Below are 19,613 nucleotides of genomic sequence, written 5' to 3' on the forward strand. Positions count from 1 at the left end.
TAAAGGATTTTTTTTTGCAAAAACCTTGCTGGTTTAATAAAAGATATCATCTCTACTACGAGTCCTGATTGCCTTTTCCTCTCGACCAATACGGCTACAACCTGGATACCTGACACATGGAAGATATCAAATTCTAGCCAATTTTTTTTAAGTTGGAGGCCAGGTGCTAGGCCGGATATGGAAGGTCCAGTGTGTGCACCAGAAGGGAGGCCAGGAGCTAAGCCTAGAAATATCTGTGAGGCATGGGACACGTATAGGGAAGGTTGGAGTGTGTATGTATGGCCCATGGTACGGCTGGGTATGCAAAGGGCAGCCTCCCACCTGTTAACATCTAGAGAAATTGACAACAAGGCCTGGCAGGTGAAAGAGGTGGGTAGTTTGCCCATGAACAAGAGGGCAGCTCGGTACAGAAACTGTGCTTGAGAGGCTGCCCCCTTGACATGCTACAAGTCCAGGAATACATAATGGACTTGGCAAAAAATTGTTCACCAGGGCACCCTTGGGAAAAGCCAGGAGTAATGGCCACAAACTCCTGGGAAACTATTTCAGGCTTAACACTAGGAAAAACTTCTTCACAGTCAGTGTCCAGACTAGAATAAGCTCCCTCAGTCATCTCCCTAGAAATCTTCAAGAGGAGAATAGTTGGACACTTTGCCAGGGTCACATGACTCCAGTTGCATTTCCTGCATAGTGCAAGGAACAGGACCCAATGATTTTGCGAGGTCACTTCCGGCCCTTACAATCTATGACATGTGGAGGCTGCTGGAACATGCTCATTAGCACATTCCAGCGACTCAATTAATTGAGTCTACTCCAACTTACTGTAATTACAGTGCATTGCAGCAGCATCTCCTCATGTCCACAGGAACCCTCTGGGACTCTGGTCTCTGGCATCTCTTAGAAGCCCTGGAGATGCCATCTTTGGAGCTTTCCATGTGGCATCTCATCACCTCTCATCTCTTTTCAGAGCCACTCTGATTAAAGCATTCCCCATCCCCAGTGCCCCCAGAGCACATGTAAAGTCTCCCAGAACAAACAAGCTATTACAGACTTCCAGTATCATGAAAACACTGAGGTTTTGGATATTCAGCACAACTCAGCACAAATAGTTTTAAAAATCTCCAACCTTTAAGTGAAGCTTGAAGTCCATTTTCAAGTCTTCATTTCAGTTGGCACATCTACATTTCAACTGGCTCATTTTAAAACTCCAGAATCCACACTGCTGAAAAAACAATCAAAATTAGATATTGAAGAGTTTACTGCTTTACCTGTTCTGAACTGTCTGTTGTAATCACTGTTTACTTACACACATCCGCACCTAGGGCATAAGAATGCAACGTATATCCTGGGCACATCTATACATGCATTTAAGCAAGACTAAATTTAATTTGCATTAAGATAACACACATTAAGTGATTTTGGCAGGTGTCTACACATGCAGAGACTTGGCACCAAAGTCAATCCCAAGTGCCTGAAGCCCTGCCATATGCACTGTGGCCACCGGCGTGGGGGCTCCAGCTTCTGGCCACATGTCTGCCAGCACTTGGTAGTCATGCTGAAGCCAGAGCCAGCTGCCAGCACCTGGAAGACATCTGGAAAACTCTGATCCCTGGCCAGCCCCTTCCCTGCCCAGGAGCCATGTGCCCAGCACAAGGGCAGCACTCAGCAGCTCCCTCCTTGCCCACCCTGCCTCCCCACCCCAGAGCTGCTCCAGCCCCTGCCCCTTGCCCCTGCTCACAATCCCCAGTGCCCTGCTGCTCCACCCTGGCCCCTGCCAGCAAAGACCAGCACCCCGCATATCTGCTCTGTGTGATGCTAGCCCTGCCATCCCAAGCGGGCCTGTCCTTCCACTCAGGCCCCAGGACAGCCATGCACCTGCCAGTGCGGGCCAGGGCATTGGATGTGGAAGGCCCTGCCTGACCCCCTCCTCCTCCAGTCCCCACTCTATCCCACCTGCTCACCATCAACACATGCCCTGCCCCTGGCCAACCCCCACCACTACTCGGAGGACATGCACATGGGTGAAAGAAAAAAAAAAAAAAAAACTTTCTTACTCCGCAGAACACCAGCTTCCATCCTTCCCCCCACCCCACTCAATAAGCAGAACCCCCTCCCCATTCAACAAACAGAACCCCTCCACCTCCCTTCCTCACTCTTCAACAATAAAAAACCTGCTTATAAGTGGGAGACTATATACAATAGGAAAACTATATAGAAGGAGAAAACCTATTTACAATATTTCAGTCTTCAAGCCCAGAATAAGGAGCCATGGGGGAAGAGGAGCGGCGGGGAGAGCTGGGGGAGAGCTGGGGGGCAGGGGCCCAGGCCAGGTGCTCAGCACCCCAGCTCCTCGATGTTCCCTGAGGCTGGGCTCAGGCCAGCCCCCTAGTGGCAAGGCAAACCAGGCAATAAAGTTAGTGTCAGGTCGCATATACACTTGTGGTAATATGCATTAAATTTAGATGCAATTAGTTAATACCTTTGCATTTGCAGGCATCAAATTTAGGCATGATTAGCCTATATTAATGCACATTACAGGTGTGCATGTGTAGACGCAGACTTGTAATGTGCATTAACTCATCTTGTATAGACACACCCCCATCATTCTGTCAGTAGCAGCAAACCAATAGAATGTCATTACTAATATGCCATTTGACAACCATTACCTTTGTGTAGCGAAATAAGAACTCCTCAACCAGCCAGAGTGCTGGTCTCCCACTGCATCTGGGTACGCCACCTGCCTCTCTCATCTGCCATGCTTTTCTGTTAAGTAATTACGATCTCAACTGGGCAGGAGGCTACTCATTCTGGGCCCTGGTGTCTAGGGCCTTGATTACATGCTCCTACCTGCCCTTACATGTCCCATGCTTCGCAGATGTTTCTAACAACTGTGTGAAGCTCTGGCCTGAGGCCAGGCCCAACTCAGTACAGTATTAGGCTTCTCATAACCTGGCCTGTTAAAGGCCACAGTCATAACACCTCCCTCTCATTAAGGCCCCTCACACTCCACCGTCTCTCGCATGGTCTCTCTCATACTGCCCTCGCCTGGCCTCACTTGTACCAACCCTCCTTTTCCCCAGGGCCACACTCACCCTGCCCTCACCCAGAGAGTCCTTGGGCTTGATTCCCTACACTCCTTGGCCAGCATGCGTGCAGGCTTTCGGGCCTCTCCCGCTATCATCATCCAACTGAACAGTGGAGTTTGCAAAATACTGTGCAGACTCTGCCCCATCTTATAGCCGGGTAACTCCCCCCAGCTGCTCTCCATACAGGGCTGCTGACACGCCCCCTTATTTCTCTGTGCCTTCTCACTGCTGCCCTCCAATTGGTCTCAGGCCCACCTGTGGCCTCAGGTGCCCTCAGTCACTCTCAGGCTTACCTGGACCAAATTCGGTCCCCCAAGTTAATGGGACATCAACACATACCCCCTATTCACATGGCCTCAATTCATGCCCCCTACTCATAGGGACCCCACTCCATACTCCACCCCCTTCTCTGAGGCCCAAGGCCGAACACCCCTGCAGGCTCAGGTGCCCCTCATCAGCGTGCCTGGCCCACCACTCTCCTTCTCTCTCCAGGGTCTTACACCCTAAAGGGCTCAGATGCCACCCAGCATGTGCCTGGCCACCCATCACCCTCTTACCAGGGTCTTGCACCCCCAAACAGGATCAAGTGCCCCACATGGATGTGCCTGGCCCCACTACCCACTTCGGGCCTTGCGCCCCATCAGGCTCAGGTGTCCCACATAGACAAACCTGGCCCTAACTCCCTCCAATGTTACTAGTAACCCTCCAAATGGTCGGGGGGAGGGGTCATTAAGACATGCTAATCCACTTCTCACCAGGATGGTCCTCAAACCTGGCATTTGCTGGTGCTGCCCTGTCACTGGCAGGTGCACCAGGCCTCCCAGTCCTGGCAGGGTGCAGTTTTAGTTCATGCCCAGGACCAGGAGCCTCCAAGCCACCCCATAGCTCTTGTCCTTACCTCCATGTTGTCTCCAGAGCAGCAGCTCCACCAGGAGATGTTCCTTCCTCAGCGCCAGGCAGCAACTGCTGCCTCCAGCCCTGCTGGCCTGAGTCTTAAGATGGCCACTTGTCAGGACTGGACTGCACCTGCCTGCTGCCTGGCTCAGTTCTTAAAGTGGCAGAGCACCATGAGCGCTCTGACACATGCCTTCCCCCTTAAAATGTTTCCTGGGGAGGGTTTTCCCTGCTGCTCAGCCCACAAGCTCCCCACAGAGCTTGCAATCTCCCTTAGTGGCGAGCACTCCCCTGGTGCTCCGCCACACACCTTCCCCCTTAAAAATGAGTCCCCAGGGTTTCACCTTGTGGCATTACCTGCAGGCCCTTGTCCAGCCTGCTGCAGTCCACTCTACGTGGCGAGCATCCTCCCAGTACTCCGCAACACTTTGCATTACTTAGCGCAAATGTAATGGCTTACATATTATACTGAGCATGTGGAGGAAGAATGCCACTACGGTATGTTCCTAAAATTCTCCCTTGGCTCAGTTAGACCAATTCTGAAATCCAGTTGCCAGTTTTGGTGTACAAAATTAAGCTTTCAATATTTAAAGAAGAGACACAGTACTGCTAGTAAAACACATCACCTGATACTATTGAAGCTATTGTGAAATAATTTTGAAATTGTTTTGAAACCAAATTGCTCCAACACACATTTCAAGCCAGGTTCTCTAGACCTACAGACTCTTCCAAGCTATTCATAAGCCTCAATCAAATCCCACAAGCTATTCCACAACTGAAAGTGACTGGCATTCAGTGCACACTGACAATGCAGCTTTTCCGTTTACTCTGTCCTACCAAGTACCCCTCACACATGCTTATACAGGAGGTATTCACGTGCTGCTTCCATCCAAGGTAGCAAAGTAGTCATAGGGAAATACAAAATTTCAAGCCTGTATTTGAGTTTTAATTCTGTGCTCATAGTTATGATACCTCAATGCCTCACAAATTGTTTTCCATACATTAATTTTACAATTATCCTAGACAGAGCTCTGTATTGTAAATCACTATGCAAAGCCAAATCAATTAGTAACAAACTATACAATAAAGTGCATATGCTGTTCTTATGTCATGGAAAGTGGCTGAGTCCAAAAATCCTCCTTAATATACACCACACCATGTCAAGCTTTTGCCATGTGAAATAAAATAGGGTAAGCAGAAAACAGGTCACCACTAACCAGCACATACTGTATAGATGTATATCCTGGCATGTAATCAGTCCTCTGGCAGCTTACCTGTTGAATAAGCCTGAGTTAGGAAACATGGATCTCTTGGAAACAACATAATTAATAGTTGCAGAATGCATAAGCAAATGTTTTCAAGTAGCAGCTTGTTCTGAAAAAGTATCAGACCAGATGGCAATAATATACCAGATGAGGTTTAACACCACTCCTTCTGAATAAATTGCTGGTTTGTGTTTTGGTCTTTTCTCCCAAAGATTCCCTTGCCTTTCATTCTCTGTCACCTCAAATGTTACTCCCATCCTCTTCCCTGTTCATCAGGACCCCAACCTGGAAGTCCCCTTGAACCCTACTCCCATACACACAGCCAGTTTCCAGTTCTTGCCTCTTCACATTCCCCCACAAATCCAATCTCCTCTTGCTATCAAGACGGCTAGAACTCTTGGCCCCCCACCATCATTTCATGTCTCGATTACTGCTACGACCTTTGACCTTCCAGACATCACCAGTCCCACCATTCTATGCAAACACAAAGGCCAGGATTATCAGTCGATGTCGCCATGTTACTCTTCACCGTCCTTGGCCCATCCAGTCCCGTGGCAGAGATACTCCAGCAAGGAAGTTCTTTGCTCATAAAAACCTGTTCTCCAACTTGATGAAGGTTTATAGCATCTCTCACATACATTGCCCACCATTATTTTCTCCCTCTTTCATCTAACACCTCTATTCATTAATTCTTATGCCATATTAAGGAAAGTTTCATCCTCTCATATACTTTGTTCACCATGGTGTTCTCCAACCCCCGCCCTTGTTTCCTCATAAAACACCCCCTTTGTTTGCTCTGTCCATCAATGACACCAGCCTCAACTTTTGCTATTAACTTCTCTCATAAAGGGCTTAATTCTTTCTCCCGCTTTTCCCCCCACAATCAAGGAATCCCTTCCCTGAAATGATTATGCTCTCTTCCTCCAGACCCCCTCTCAAAATATAGTGCAGTCTCTGCTTATCCAAGCACGCAGCTAAAAGCTGTGCTGAGAAGAGATGGGGAAGGTCCATATTTAGGCATCTCATATAAAAATATGTTTGTACGTTTTTTAAAGATGAGTAGCTCTTACTTATCATAGACAACTATCTGTGTATCATATGTATCTCTCTTGCCCCTACACTTTTTGCCTGTTCAAGTTCTACCCAATGCCTGGATTATGTGCAAAGAGATTGTCTACATCTTAATTTTTTTCTTTTTAGTTCATAGAGCCAATTTCCCCTGCTCTAAATGCTGCTGCAAAAAAATAAATAAATTAAACCACAATGTCTATTTTAAAGCACCAGAAGCCTAAAATGTGAAAGACAAAGCCAGCTTATACTTAGGGATCTACCCAATTTAAGTGGGCAGGTAGCTGGATTTGCAGGCAGATAGCAGGGCCAGCCAGTGCCACCATTTTCATGGGCTTATCACAGTGTTGCCCCTCCACACACCTCTGATTGGCTGAGGGGCCTCAGCAGTCTCACCTGTCCCCACAGATTGGCATATGGCCCAAAACTGTGGCTTAATTACCATGATTAGGACCACGGAAACCATTAATCCACATATTAAGCATGGATTAATGGCTTCCATGGGCTTAAACAAGGTAAACTAAGCCAGGGTTTCAGGCCACCCCCATTCTAAGCATTCAATCAAACATTAACCTAGGGGTCAGAAACCCCAGCACACGTACCAGACCATGGCATGCAAAGTCATTTTGCTCAGCATGCCACAACCAGCCCAGGCTCTAGCTGCTTTTGGTAGGTCCCTCCTTAGGACTATATAAAAAGTCATGATTACACAGGAGGTGAGCAGAAATTAACATAATTTGTCACTGTGTGTCTTACTGTACAACCACACCCAGAATTTAGCAGCAGCACAAGGAAGCCCATTGGTTGAGCCATCGATGGCTTATCTACAAAGCTGTTACATACAGAGAGCAAGAGAGAAAGAGAACAAGAACATGGTCTCTAGAAGTGTGGACAGGAACTAGAGCTTCTTCATTTCACCTCTCCCTCCTGGCTATGGAAACTTCAGACTCCCCATTGCAGCACAACCTCTTTCAGGAATCTTTCCGGGATGCCTGGACTCGCTTGCTTGAGAGCTCAACCAAGTTCCACGTGGTCACATGGGGTACCCTGCTGCTGTATTTGTCTTCCTACTACCTATCCTCGCTTCCTGGATTCATTTACCAGTTCATCCCAGCCATGAAGAAATACAAAATCCAGCAGGTAATACCAAAACAAGGAGTGGTGGGGGGCAGGAGCACAAACTGTGCAACTCAGAAAGGGGAAGAGGAAATGGTACCAAACAGGATTGTACAAATTACAGAAGGAGAAAGACCTATTTGCAGAGTGGGGAAGGGGTATGCAGGAAGTCATAGTGCAAGATGAATCCCTCTATTACAAACATTCATTTGCAAATCAGCACTTAGTATTGCTGGACCTTGACACTTGCTTTTTAAACACAATAATCCAGCAAAAAGATTTTTCTCCTCTTGCAAAATGGGACTAGATCTGTGGCTAATGTCTGTTCTCAGGAACTGGGGGGGAACCCATATAGAACCAGATCTAACATCCCAGATAACAGGAACAGACCTTAAGGATCACTCGGTCCATAACTGAGTTAATATTTTTAGGATGACTTTAAATACCCACTCCCCTGCCAGGCCAGGCCTCTCCCGGTGTGCTATCTAGTACCAGCTAAAATCGTACAGCCTGTTCCCATGGTCAGCTTGTTGGTGACTAAACTAGCTCCCTCACCTGGGCTATCCTGGGTGGGGAGGGTGTGTGGGCACCCAGCAGGACTAAAAACAAGGGTGGATGAGCTCCTTGGGAGCCAACGGCCATCCATACCTGGAGAGACGGGCACCACCTGCTCACTCTGCCCGAAGAATCACCAGAGATGCGTAGCAGCTAAGGCGATCCAACAGTGGTAGCAGACTCAGGACTAACTTGACTTTACTTAAATACCCACTTAAGTTGGTCACTTATATCCAGGGTTCTACCCAGCAAATAAATTTGGGAAACAGTGTGTTATTAGGAACATAACACAAACGAAAATGAGAAGAAACAAGGAAAACCTAATTTAGATTACTAATTATTGCACTCTTACTGCAACTGGAAAATCTCATCAATCCTCTTCCATAAAACTATTTACAAATCAGGAATACACAGCTTAGGATAGGTCTTTGTAAGCTGCTTTTTCTGTGTAGAGTTGTAAAAGAGACATGTTGCAAAGGCCACAATGAGAGCCGAGTTCCTGCTGAAATGATTACTTTAATGCTGCTGTAATTTGATCATGTTCTTGAAGTAGTACTGGGGGGACCTCATGTCTTGTGCTAAAACCCGACTATTAAGTAAAATCTAATAAAAGAATGAATGAAAATGAACTCTCTCTAAGATGGTGCATAAACTCTTTGGGGTTTTTGGAAGGAACCTTACTAGGTCAGTTCCAGTTCTACCCCTAAAATGAATCACTGCAGGAGCAACTCAAGTATTGCAGGTTAATATGTCAGCAACATACAGGTGACAGCTCCAAACCACCTATCTATTCATGTTAAATGTGAGAGATTTGGAGCTGCTGGGTGTTTCCATAATAACATTCAACTCCTGCATTTGACACATTTATCTGGATGTCTCATGAATGTATGCATATCCCAAGTTAATCCTGAAGTAGGGCAGTCAAGAAGTGCAGGCAGAAAAATGAACAATATGACATCAGCTCAACAAACACCCAGGATTACAGGCTAGAGTTAGATGAAACAACAAATTTCAGTTTTTTTCAAAATTTGAGTTTTCAGAATTTGTTTCACCCCAAATGAGGACAAAAAGCAAAGTACTCAGACTGTTTAATAAAGCTGCAATTCTGCCATATTCCATTTGAGAAACAGCAAAACATGATGTCTTTCAAACCAACTGTGTGTCCTGTAATCCAAGCCACTTGTTGACTGAATACTGAGCCCTTCAGGTTCCCTGCTACAGAGCCAGTAACCTGGAAGTCTTCAGCACCGGAAGCTCCAGCCAGTGTTTTCTGGTTTAGGACTCCAGCTCTGCTCCAGGGTGCCTGGGAAATGCTGAAAATCAAAGCATAAGAATTGCTTAGCAGGACTTCCCAGCTCCTTCCTGTCCAGCCAGGAATGGTAGCTTAAGCCAAGAGTCTCAGAGCTTTTTGGACCTTTGTACACACCACAAAATTGCTTGAATTCCCTTTTGCACCACTTTCACGGTGCAGCTGTTTACACTGTCAGAGGCGTAACGTGCTTTAATGGTGCGACTGTTTATACTGTTGGCAGCATAGTGCACATCAAATGACTTCAGGATGCAGCAAAATACAACATGTCCAAGGTGTTTTAGTTTGCTACCTTACAGCCATGGAGGGAAGCTCTGGGCCCCGTGCAGCTCAGGGGCTGTGGAGGCAGCTGCTGCAGGCAAGTTCCACTGAAGCGGGGGGAAAAGCAGCGACCCTGATCTTGTTTGTTTGTTTGTTTGTTTTTGTTTTTTTTTTATATAATCCCCAGAGGCCTGCCTGCCTGCCTAAGCTGCATGGGTCCCGGTGCTTCCCTCCACAGGTGCAATGCCCTCCGGGACCTCCCGGGCCAGGTGCCTAAAGTTGGGTGCCAGCTGGGGGGGTACCACCACCACCATGGAAGGAAGCACCCCCTCCCCCCCACAGCTCAGGGACTGCTCGGCCCACTGGCAGCTTGTCCTTCCCCCCCAGCGTCAGAGAGGCAGGTAAGGATCAGGACCGACCCTTGTGTACATGCCACAGGGGTTTACTTCGCCCTAACTTGAAGCAGTGTTCTTAAAAATCCACCAGTTCAATTTAGGGAGAATTAAACCAAAGTAAACTCCATGGCATGTACAAGCAGCCCTAGTCTCCTCACTACCGGTTTCAGTGCTCTCCTGACCTGAAAACTCAACAAATTCTTTACGATTCTAAATGTGCAAGCCCAGGGAACCCACATCAAGTTGACAGGCGTGGAAAGAGTCCCTGGGCATCTGGGGCACCATCTGCTTCCTTTTACTTGGGAAGAAGCAAACTGCAATTGTTTGGTTTTTCTGAATTGAAGATTTTGGAATTTCCTGTTTGGGGGACACTTTCTACTATGTAGAACAGCAGTTCTGAGCCTCGACCAGCTCTGAGTAACCGAATGAAAAATCTTCATTCAACCTAACATACATGTAGCCCACAACTTTTATCCCAAGTCTAATTTAAACTCAGAACCTTTGATGGATTCACCTCCACTGAAAAGTGCAGAGAAAGTAAACTCATTCTGTATTTTTATGTTACAAGTGTTTGTTTTGTAGTGCCTCTGTGACAGACTGGCCTGGAGAATTAACCAAAAAGCTATGGATAGTTTTTGCTGTCTTTAGGGAGCAAGGCATGGATAGATCTAGCATTTTGAAAAGCAGGGTGCAGAGGATGTGGCATATCATTTCATTACACAACACACATTTTATCCAAGATAAAAAGAAACTAGAAGCTTTATTAGTCTGCATGGGGCCTAGGGCCATATTATTTGGTTTAAGGTTAAAGCCAAAACAAATATAACTTTATTGGAATGTGCACTCATTTGCTATTGCTTATATCATGTATAAAAACACAACAAACTAGGCAAAAATTAATCATAAGACAGTGGTTTTTTTAGTCCTGTTGTCATTAGAATTAAATGTGCATATCTTTCAGATTCATAAAACAAACCGTAGCCTTCTTGAGCATCTTAGCCAGTAGCTTCTTGCCCTCTAATTAATAATTAATCCTTTATATCCTTTTATGTTCTCATTAACTCTCAATTCTTTTTGTACATCCTAGTGTGTGTGTGTATATATATATTGAAGCCAGCAGAGCATCTGCTAACTTCAGTAGTTAAGAAAAACAATATTTTTGATTAAATCATTTTTTCATTATTATCTTTTTTAGGACAAGACAGAAACTTGGGAAGATCAGTGGAAGTGTTTCAAGATGACATTTCATCATATATTCACTGTCCAAATACCAATGTCCTTAGCTGTGTACTTTCTCGTAGAGTATGCCGATTTACCATGCGACTGGAACTCCATGCCTCGATGGTATTATATCTTCCTAAAAATATCAAATGCAACGACAAGACCAAGTTCTACTGTCTTTATTCATGTTAAAAAGTCCCACTGACTTCCATGTTCTGCAGCTCTTAGTTTCCAATACGGTCCCCAATCCTCTCCGGCCTGCTTTTTGTTCCATGCACGGAACTGAAATCAATCATGGGGCTGACTCTTCACATATTCTTAGGGGACATTTAAGAGCTGAAAGTGAATTCTGAGGTCTTTGCATTGCATGTGGAATTTTTAGGCTGGATGCCAATACTTACACTCACAGATTATATTGCTACATGTGTACTTTGCTTGTGTTTCATAAGGACACTCATGCTGCTTCCCATATTTTTTATGCTTTAGAACATGAGTTGTATAGGTTTTGTGTCTTTTATGTCTAATGTGAGTCTGGTCATCTTGAGTTTCTATTGAATTTGCAGCAGGGCAGATGTGTATTGCTTCTTCCTTTTGGTCTTTCTCATTGGGCTTTGGCACGTTGTGCAGCAAAACCTCATAATCTGAACTATCAATGAATCTAACAGGTTAGAGTTTAATTAAATAAGCACAATCAAAAGTAAGGAGGATACGTCACAAAATACATCTCCTTATGACAGCTATAAATTAATTTACACAACCTGCTATTTCAGTCATGTGTCACTAATTGCAATGTTCTGTGATTCATAAAACTAAAATAGTAGCTAATTATATTATGTGGAAGTAAAACTAATGCAGATTACTCCAGGTTCCTTTACAATTTCTGAATATTGTATTGATTTTTTTCCCATGGAAAAAGGTTGTACTTTGATCATTTCATCATTTCAAAGTGAAACAAAAAGAGGCTACTTACCAGAAATGACTTATTCTGGAGTCTCCATTGTGCACTCGTACTTATGGTGTGGGTCACTCTTTGTATTGTGAAGCCTTAAACACAGGCCATGTATCTGGCAATCACACGCTCACCAGACCCAGACAGATTGGCTGGCTGGATGAAGCCTGAAACTACAGACTGATGTCAATGGTAGTTGATCTGCAATGACGCTTCGTCTTGATGGCACTTGTCTTGCTGCTGCCGCCCTCCCACTCCATGCTGCAAGATTTTCATATTTAGAAGGTTAAAGAGAATGACTTTGATTGATGATGCAATCAGACTCAACAGCCTTAGTATAAGGACTGTGTAGTGAGTACCAGTCATACTCTGGGAACTGGCAAGCTATTTCAAATGATGAAAACTAAGATTCTGAAATTTGAGTCAAACAACAGACTCTGGCCTTAAGGAAGACCAGACTGGTGCAGTGAGTCATCTTTTGTGAAGGCTGAAGCAGGAGTTTCTCCCCAAAACTGAAAAGGCTGGATCACAGAAGGAAGGTGATATTGCAAGCAGCCCATTAGGAACCAATAGTCCAAATCTGGTGTCTGAGGTGTAAAACAAGTGTGAGGCACTTAAGACTCCTAAAGAAGGACTCAAAACAGTAATGTCTAGTCTCTAGCAAAGTCTTGGGTACTCAAAATAAGTTTAATTGCCACATTGAAGTAGGTTCCCTTTAAATCAAAAGTGATGATACTCCTGGTATTAATATAACACCTACAAGGTGGCCAATGTCAGAGAGAACACGTCTGAGAAATAAAACCACAGAATCCTTCAAACAACAAATGGCTTATCAGAGGTATAGCTCCATTCTGAGTATGTTAATTGGGTTGTAAACATTAAACAGGTATAAGCTCGGGAGGCTTATGATATTATAAATATGTTGGATTAAGCAAAGATATTTTGTCACCAGAAGAAAACTGAACATTTCATATCTACAACCAGGGTGTCCGATTTGATTGTTGCTGGGTGCTATACAAATATGTTTGTTCACATTTTAATGTCTCCAACTCCTACTAGGTATTCTGTGATTGCTCAGATCTTTGGATGTTTCTTGATTGAAGACACTTGGGAGTATTTCATGCATAGGCTATTGCATCACCGAAGACTATACCAACACCTCCATAAAGTCCATCATGCTTTCAAGGTAAGGTAACAAAGTTGGTATATAATTTAGACTGTACCTTTGAGATTGCACTGAAAATTACAATTGGCTTTTAAATCAGCTAAGATATAAATCTTCCACTAAGAATGCAATGATAGCAGTGTTGATTATGTGATAACTTTGAGTTGCCTGTTTTTATGCTGTAAGGACCTAAGAAAGAAATTCAAGGAAAGAAACAACATTAAACCACAAAAGACATGTTAACTGAACAGGATGTCAGGGGAAGCTGAGCTGCAGAAACTTTGCGTACCTCAGCTCTTCAGTTTTGCCTTAGTAAAGTTATACACAGCTTTATAAAGGTTTAAACAAAGTGAGTTCAGCTGTAACACTGGAATAGCTCTCTTCCAGCTCTGGCACTTTTTTTTAAAACTCCATTTTGGGGGAAGGAAGGATCAGCTCCAGTTTTGCCCTGAAAAAGGGGATGGGAGGAAGAAATCCAGGCTAGAGAGAAATATACCACTGTGGAAGTGAGAACATTTTATTTCTTGGAGAAATCAGAATATGGGATGGGGGAAACTGCTTCCTATTGTTAGGCAGGATCACAATGCTCTTCAAATACACTAACAAGATAAATGGTTTTCTTTTTTCCAGGCACCATTTTCTATTCAGGCAACATATGCTGGCCAAGCAGAGATTTTGATCTTTGGAACAGGTTTCTCCTTGGGCATGTACATTTTTTGCAATCATTTGTTCTCGGTATGGCTCTGCACAATGGCACGGATAGTGCAAAATACACATGTGCACAGGTAAATGAAAACACAGTAACTAGGACTGTTAAATAAGAAATGTCTTTAGTGGCATGTTTGCACAATAGTTGTCTGTGGATGCCCATTAGCAGCACTACATCAAGAGCTCCTGAACATTTGGTTTGGAGCTACTGTTCCTCTTTTGTTTCTTTACTTTTGTGAATGAACCTAGCAAAACATAGAGGTTGGGAAAATTATGTTTCATTCTGTATTTAATCAAGTTTCTGATTCTCACTAGGCCCAATATTTGAGAAAGTATTTGTGCAGTCTTACTTACCACATAACATATTTTCTTCTTCTCACTGCAGCGGATATGATGCTCCCTGGGATCCCTTACGATGGGTGCCTTTTGCTGTTACTAGCCGTTTTCATGACTTCCACCACATGAACTTCTATGGGAACTATGCTCCAGTATTCACATGGTGGGATTGGCTGTTTGGGACAAATAAGGAGTATGAAAATTATAAAGCCAAGAGAAAACAGAAGGAAATCAAGGAAGATGTCAATTAAAGGATTATGTCCTGAAACACACAATAGAAATGGATGTTGCTCTAAATACTGGTGAAATTGAGAACATTTAAAGCACGTCTTTGAACCCCAAGTCATGGGTTGTTATGCTGCTCGAAGGTTGGGGTAAGACGTAATGCTCATGAACATGATTGGATGAACCACTGTTTTATTCATTTCTCTGCTGCTATCCCATAACAAGTAAAACTAAACCGCAGTAATTTAATGCTCTCTCATTCACAGGGAAGCTGCCTTGGTTTAACTTCTGCTTCCTGCAGGATAAGATCAGTCAGCCAATAGGTAGATTCCAAAGATTCAGCTGATGAGTGTCTGGTGCCTCCTGAATCTGGGGGGACACTCGCAGAAGCTGCTGATGGCAGCAGCCTTGTCAGGGGGGGCACCAGCCCTGCCAACAGCATCAGCGTCGGCCGCCAGGGAGGGCACCGCCCCATCAGGGGGATACGTACACCCCCGTGCACCCCCTACCAATTGCCTAAGATTCAGCTGAACAGCAGGCTGTCACACTCATCACCAGGGGAGACAGAGAGAGAGAGAGAGAGACTGCGCTTCCCCCTTCCCGCCACTAGGGGTCTCTCCCAAGCTGTTTCTGCTCTCGGTCACAGGGCACCTGAGAGCTCTGCGACACGGCGGCTCATATGGGGTGGGTGGGGCTGGCTCCCAGCCACTATACACACTCCCAGGGGAGCAGAGGTGACTTGTGCCCCTCAAATCTATGCGCAGGGTGGGGGTGGGCTGCCCACTGCATGGGCTTCCACCTTGACTCCCACCCCGAAGGCCTCCACAGGCCAGCTGGTGCGAACAACAGGGCCATGTGGAGATCTCCTTGCCTCTGCAAGGGGAGTGCTGCCCTGATGACACCTCCCCTGCCAGGGCCAGGAGGCTGCGGACCCAGGTCCTTGGCCTCATCACCCAGGAAGCTGGGGGCACCCTCTGACAGGGCTGGGGGAAGCAGGTGACTAAGGGTGGGGGGGTGAGGCACCATCAGGGCTGGATGTGCTGTGGTGGGGAATGAGGGGCACCAACAGAGCTGGCGGACTGTGGGAAAAGGGAGTGAGGGGCACAAACAGGACCAGGGGCTGTGGAGGGGGGATGAAGGGCACAAGCAGGGATGGGAGGGGACTGTGGGAGGGAATGATGGGCCTTCCATTTTAATCATGAATTTTGGGGGTTTTATCAGAGAATTTGTGATTTTATTTTTTTTTAAATCAGGGAAAACCAGGATCCCTGCTCATCACCTGTTAGAGGGTGTCATTGTTTTATCTATCCACACCCTGACATGGGCACCTAGTGACTCCTGAGTTGAGGGGGGCACTTGCCCCCCCCAGCGGTCAGTCAGCAACTGGTGCCCCCCCTGAGAGGTGTGCTGCTAACACTTCCAGGGGGACCACAGTGGGTGGGTGCGAACAGCCATGGGGGGGACTGTGGGGATTGCTTGTCCTGGTGCTCCCACTCCCAGGCCAGCGCTGTCAGGGGGGGCACCAGCGCTCTAAACTGCCCCCCTGCTCAGGAACACTGGCTTTTAGGGGGTGCACCAGCACTCTCAGGGGGTATACATGCACCCTCGTGCACCTCCGATGCATCACCACTGCACCTTGAGCAGCTTTTAAGGCAAGACACAGCATGGGCCCAAAACCATTAATGCAGATAATTCAAATGGTATCATTTTCAGGAAATAAAAGAATGATCATGTGGAAGAAAATGCACAGGGCCAGACAGATACTTTGGAAGCTGTACTAATTCATAGTCAGGAGAATTAAGAATTTGTCAATTAAATATTTTTTAATTGGTAAAACATTAACATTAATTACTCTGGCTGACTCTTTGAACATCTTGACATATACGTTATTGCACTAGCAGTCCTTGCACTTACAGTGGGTTACGTTCCTGGAAAAGGTGCTGTAAGTTGAAACGATGCAAGTCAAATCTGGTTTTCCCACAGAAACAATGTTATAATAGAGGGTTATGTTCCTGACAGGAGCGGTGCCATTAGAACTCCCCGAAGAGCAGCATGTAAAGGTACCTTACCATGAGAATCAAGGCAGATCTCCCTAGAAACATTCTCAGGGCCGATTTCCCAGTGGCCCGCCCACCTGTTTGTGGGCTAACTGCCCGCCTTCTCTCCTGCCATGCCTTGTTGTTATTTCTTTAATTGATGTTAATAAAGTGGGAGGCTGCCCATTTCTTGCCCCAGTGCCAGGGGGCGCTAACTGTGGCTCTGTTCCTCCCCTACACTGTACCCCAAGCCTCACCAATGGCATCCAGATGTTATCCATATCACCAGCCCCACACTGGGCCCCAAAATCCTACCAGTTGGACCCCACTTAGATCCCTCCATTCAGGCAGCCTATTCTGCCTTCATTCCTGGCTACATAGCTCCCTGAGCTGCTCCCTCTTACAGAAGTGGTCCCCCCCAGGACCTTTGGCTACTAGCCCTAGCCCACCTCCAGGCCAGTTGGAACCCCAGGCCCTCAGCTCTTGGGCGTCCCTCATGGTGGGCCCATGGCCCTTTAACCCTTCCGGTCCTGGCCCCAGCATCGACTAGTCAGGGGATGTTCAGACAGGTTCTTGAGACTATGGCCTCACACTCTTTGGGGTCCACGTCCCAGACCCTAAAAAGGGATAACCCACCCGGTTGCGGGGCTACAGGTTAAGGCACCCCAACCCACGTTTCACCAGGGTGGTAACTGGCCTGGCATTTCCTGGGGGCTCCTGCACCACTGAGAGACCCAACAGGCCACCCACTCCTGGCAGGGTGCAGTTTTCAGTTATGCCCAGGACCAGGAGCCTCCTGACCATCCCCTACAACTCCTCCCTTACCTCCAGATGATACCAGCAGTCCTGCAGCCAGGCAATGTTGTTGCCTGGCCCTCCAGCACCAAAGTGCCCTGTTTACATGGGCAGCCCTGAATCCAAAATGGCTGCCCTAATCATGCACCTGCCGGCTGCTGGCTTCTGGCCCTTCAAGTGGCAGGCTGCTGGCTTCTGGCCCTTCAAGCGTGCCCTGCCACATGAAGGCATTGGCAATACCCTTCCTGCTCTTTACCTGTGAACCCCCCTCCCTCCCCCAACACACACACACATTGTTTTTCTGTGCAGTGCCTTGTAATTGTGATATGTGGGAAGCCAGAGGGGTCACTTTTGGGCAAAAGGTTGCCTATGAAAACTGGGCTCTAAACTAAAAAGCCTTGGAGGCCCCTGGAAGTCTCATTTTCCTACATGTAGTCATTACATAAGTGCTTTCTAAATACCTATAATCAATAAGGTAGATGGCATCATACCAATACATGTGTTTTCCTTATATACTGATGTAACAGCATCAAGAACCACAAGCATTGGAAAAAAAGAACGTATGAGGCCTCCCATAATTCCCATGAAACTGGCTTTTAAAACAAATGTTATAAATTTGTTATTTGCCTTCTGGTTTTCAGGCATTAGGGCTTAAGTTTTCAAGGTTTTCTCTGTAAGTGGGAGAGCTATAAAAACGTACTTTATTGAAAAAACATTAACAGTCTGTCATTTTCAACTTGGTTTTTAAAGAAAAAGTAATCACCACAAGACATAATGAAATTGCAAGAGCTAGCAAGATTGTTTTAGAAGAAGGAAAAAGGAAGGTTGAGGGAATCTCTATCTTCTTTCACTGCTATGTGGTGTTGATAGCTAATATAATATGACGGGTATTCCTTTCTCTCCTCAAATGTGTAACCCTGAATGACAGTGTTTTGCATTCTCCCTTGCAGTCAGTACTAATAAAAGAAAATGGCTTTAAACCAAATTAGATGAATAATACTTTTTTGTCAGCTAGGAATAAAACCACTTGTAAAGCGGTTCATCTGCAATAAAATTACACATCAAAACACAGTATTAGCAGACCGGTGTGGACACTCCTTTAACATCCCTTCATCCAGGGTTTTAGCAGGAGTGGTTTTGTTGCATTTGTTATTTCTGAACAAAACATTTTATTTCTTTACTATTCATCATTATTGTGGACAGGGCTGGCATTATTAGAAGATAGGTTGCAGCTGCAGGCAGACCTGGACAGGCTCGAGAGTTGGGCAGACCAGAACCAGATGAAGTTTAACACTTCCAAGTGTAAGGTGCTCCATCTGGGGACAAACAACCCTCAACATACATACAGGTTCAGTGATGACAGCTTCACTTGTAACACAGCCAAAAGGGACCTGGGGTAATGATTGAGCATCGTATGAATATGAGCTGTCAGTGTTAGGCAGGGCAAACAACATGCTGGCATGCATCAGCCGATGCATCTCACGTAAAACTAAGGAAGTGATGCTCCCACTGTACTCAGCACTGGTGAGACCACAGGTGGAGTACTGCATCCAGTTCTGGGCACCACACTTCAATAAGGACGCGGAAAAACTTGAGAGGGTCCAGAAAAGAGCCACCTGTATGATCAAGGACTTGCCAGGCAAGCCATATGAAGAAAGGCTGGGAGACCTGGGCCTCTTTAGCCTAAAGAAGAGAAGGTTGAGAGGGAACTTGATAGTGATTTACCGCTGTATCAGAGGAGTGCATCAGGAGCTTGGTGAACAACTGTTTACTAGGGCACCCCCAGGGAAGATCAGAACCAATGGATACAAACTCCTGGAAGGCCGCTTCAGGCTTAATACCAGGAAAAACTCCTTTATAGTCAGGGTTCCCAGAGTGTAAAATAAACTCCTTCCAGAGGTGGTGCAGTCGCCTTCCCTGAAGGTTTTCAAGAGGAGACTGGACAGTCACCTTGCTGGGGTCACCTAACCCAATTGTCTACCTGTCTAGAGTAGGGGGGGCTGGACCTGATGATTTGAAAGATCTCCTTCCAGCCCCTACCAATCTATGAATCTATTACACATTAATAGTATAGAACTTTATGAGAGGGTTGGCCAAACATCGCACAATGTACACTCAGGAAGGCTCTGCTTGCAACAAAGGGGGACATGAAGTTTATCCATTTTCAGAAGTCAGGTAGCTAGAGGTGAGCTGGATACTTAGATCAGAGAGAGCAACTCAGTTGTGGGA

At 45.9% G+C, this 19,613-nt stretch overlaps 1 protein-coding gene across 1 annotated transcript in view; it reads left to right on the forward strand.

Annotated features, from left to right (window-relative positions):
- Window positions 1-7,193: 7,193 nt before the first annotated feature.
- The window catches only part of LOC109309860 (methylsterol monooxygenase 1-like), a 33,151-nt gene continuing 20,731 nt past the window's right edge, over window positions 7,194-19,613 (forward strand). Inside the window, exon 1 of the mRNA XM_019534732.1 lies at window positions 7,194-7,453. Within this exon, the coding sequence (XP_019390277.1) occupies window positions 7,247-7,453 (207 nt within the window). The 5' untranslated portion in view covers window positions 7,194-7,246. The remainder of the gene's footprint in view (window positions 7,454-19,613) is intronic.

The sequence above is a fragment of the Crocodylus porosus genome, unplaced genomic scaffold (genome assembly GCF_001723895.1).
Source record: "Crocodylus porosus isolate Cpor-Errol unplaced genomic scaffold, CroPor_comp1, whole genome shotgun sequence".
In the NCBI taxonomy this organism is placed as follows: Eukaryota; Metazoa; Chordata; order Crocodylia; family Crocodylidae; genus Crocodylus; species Crocodylus porosus.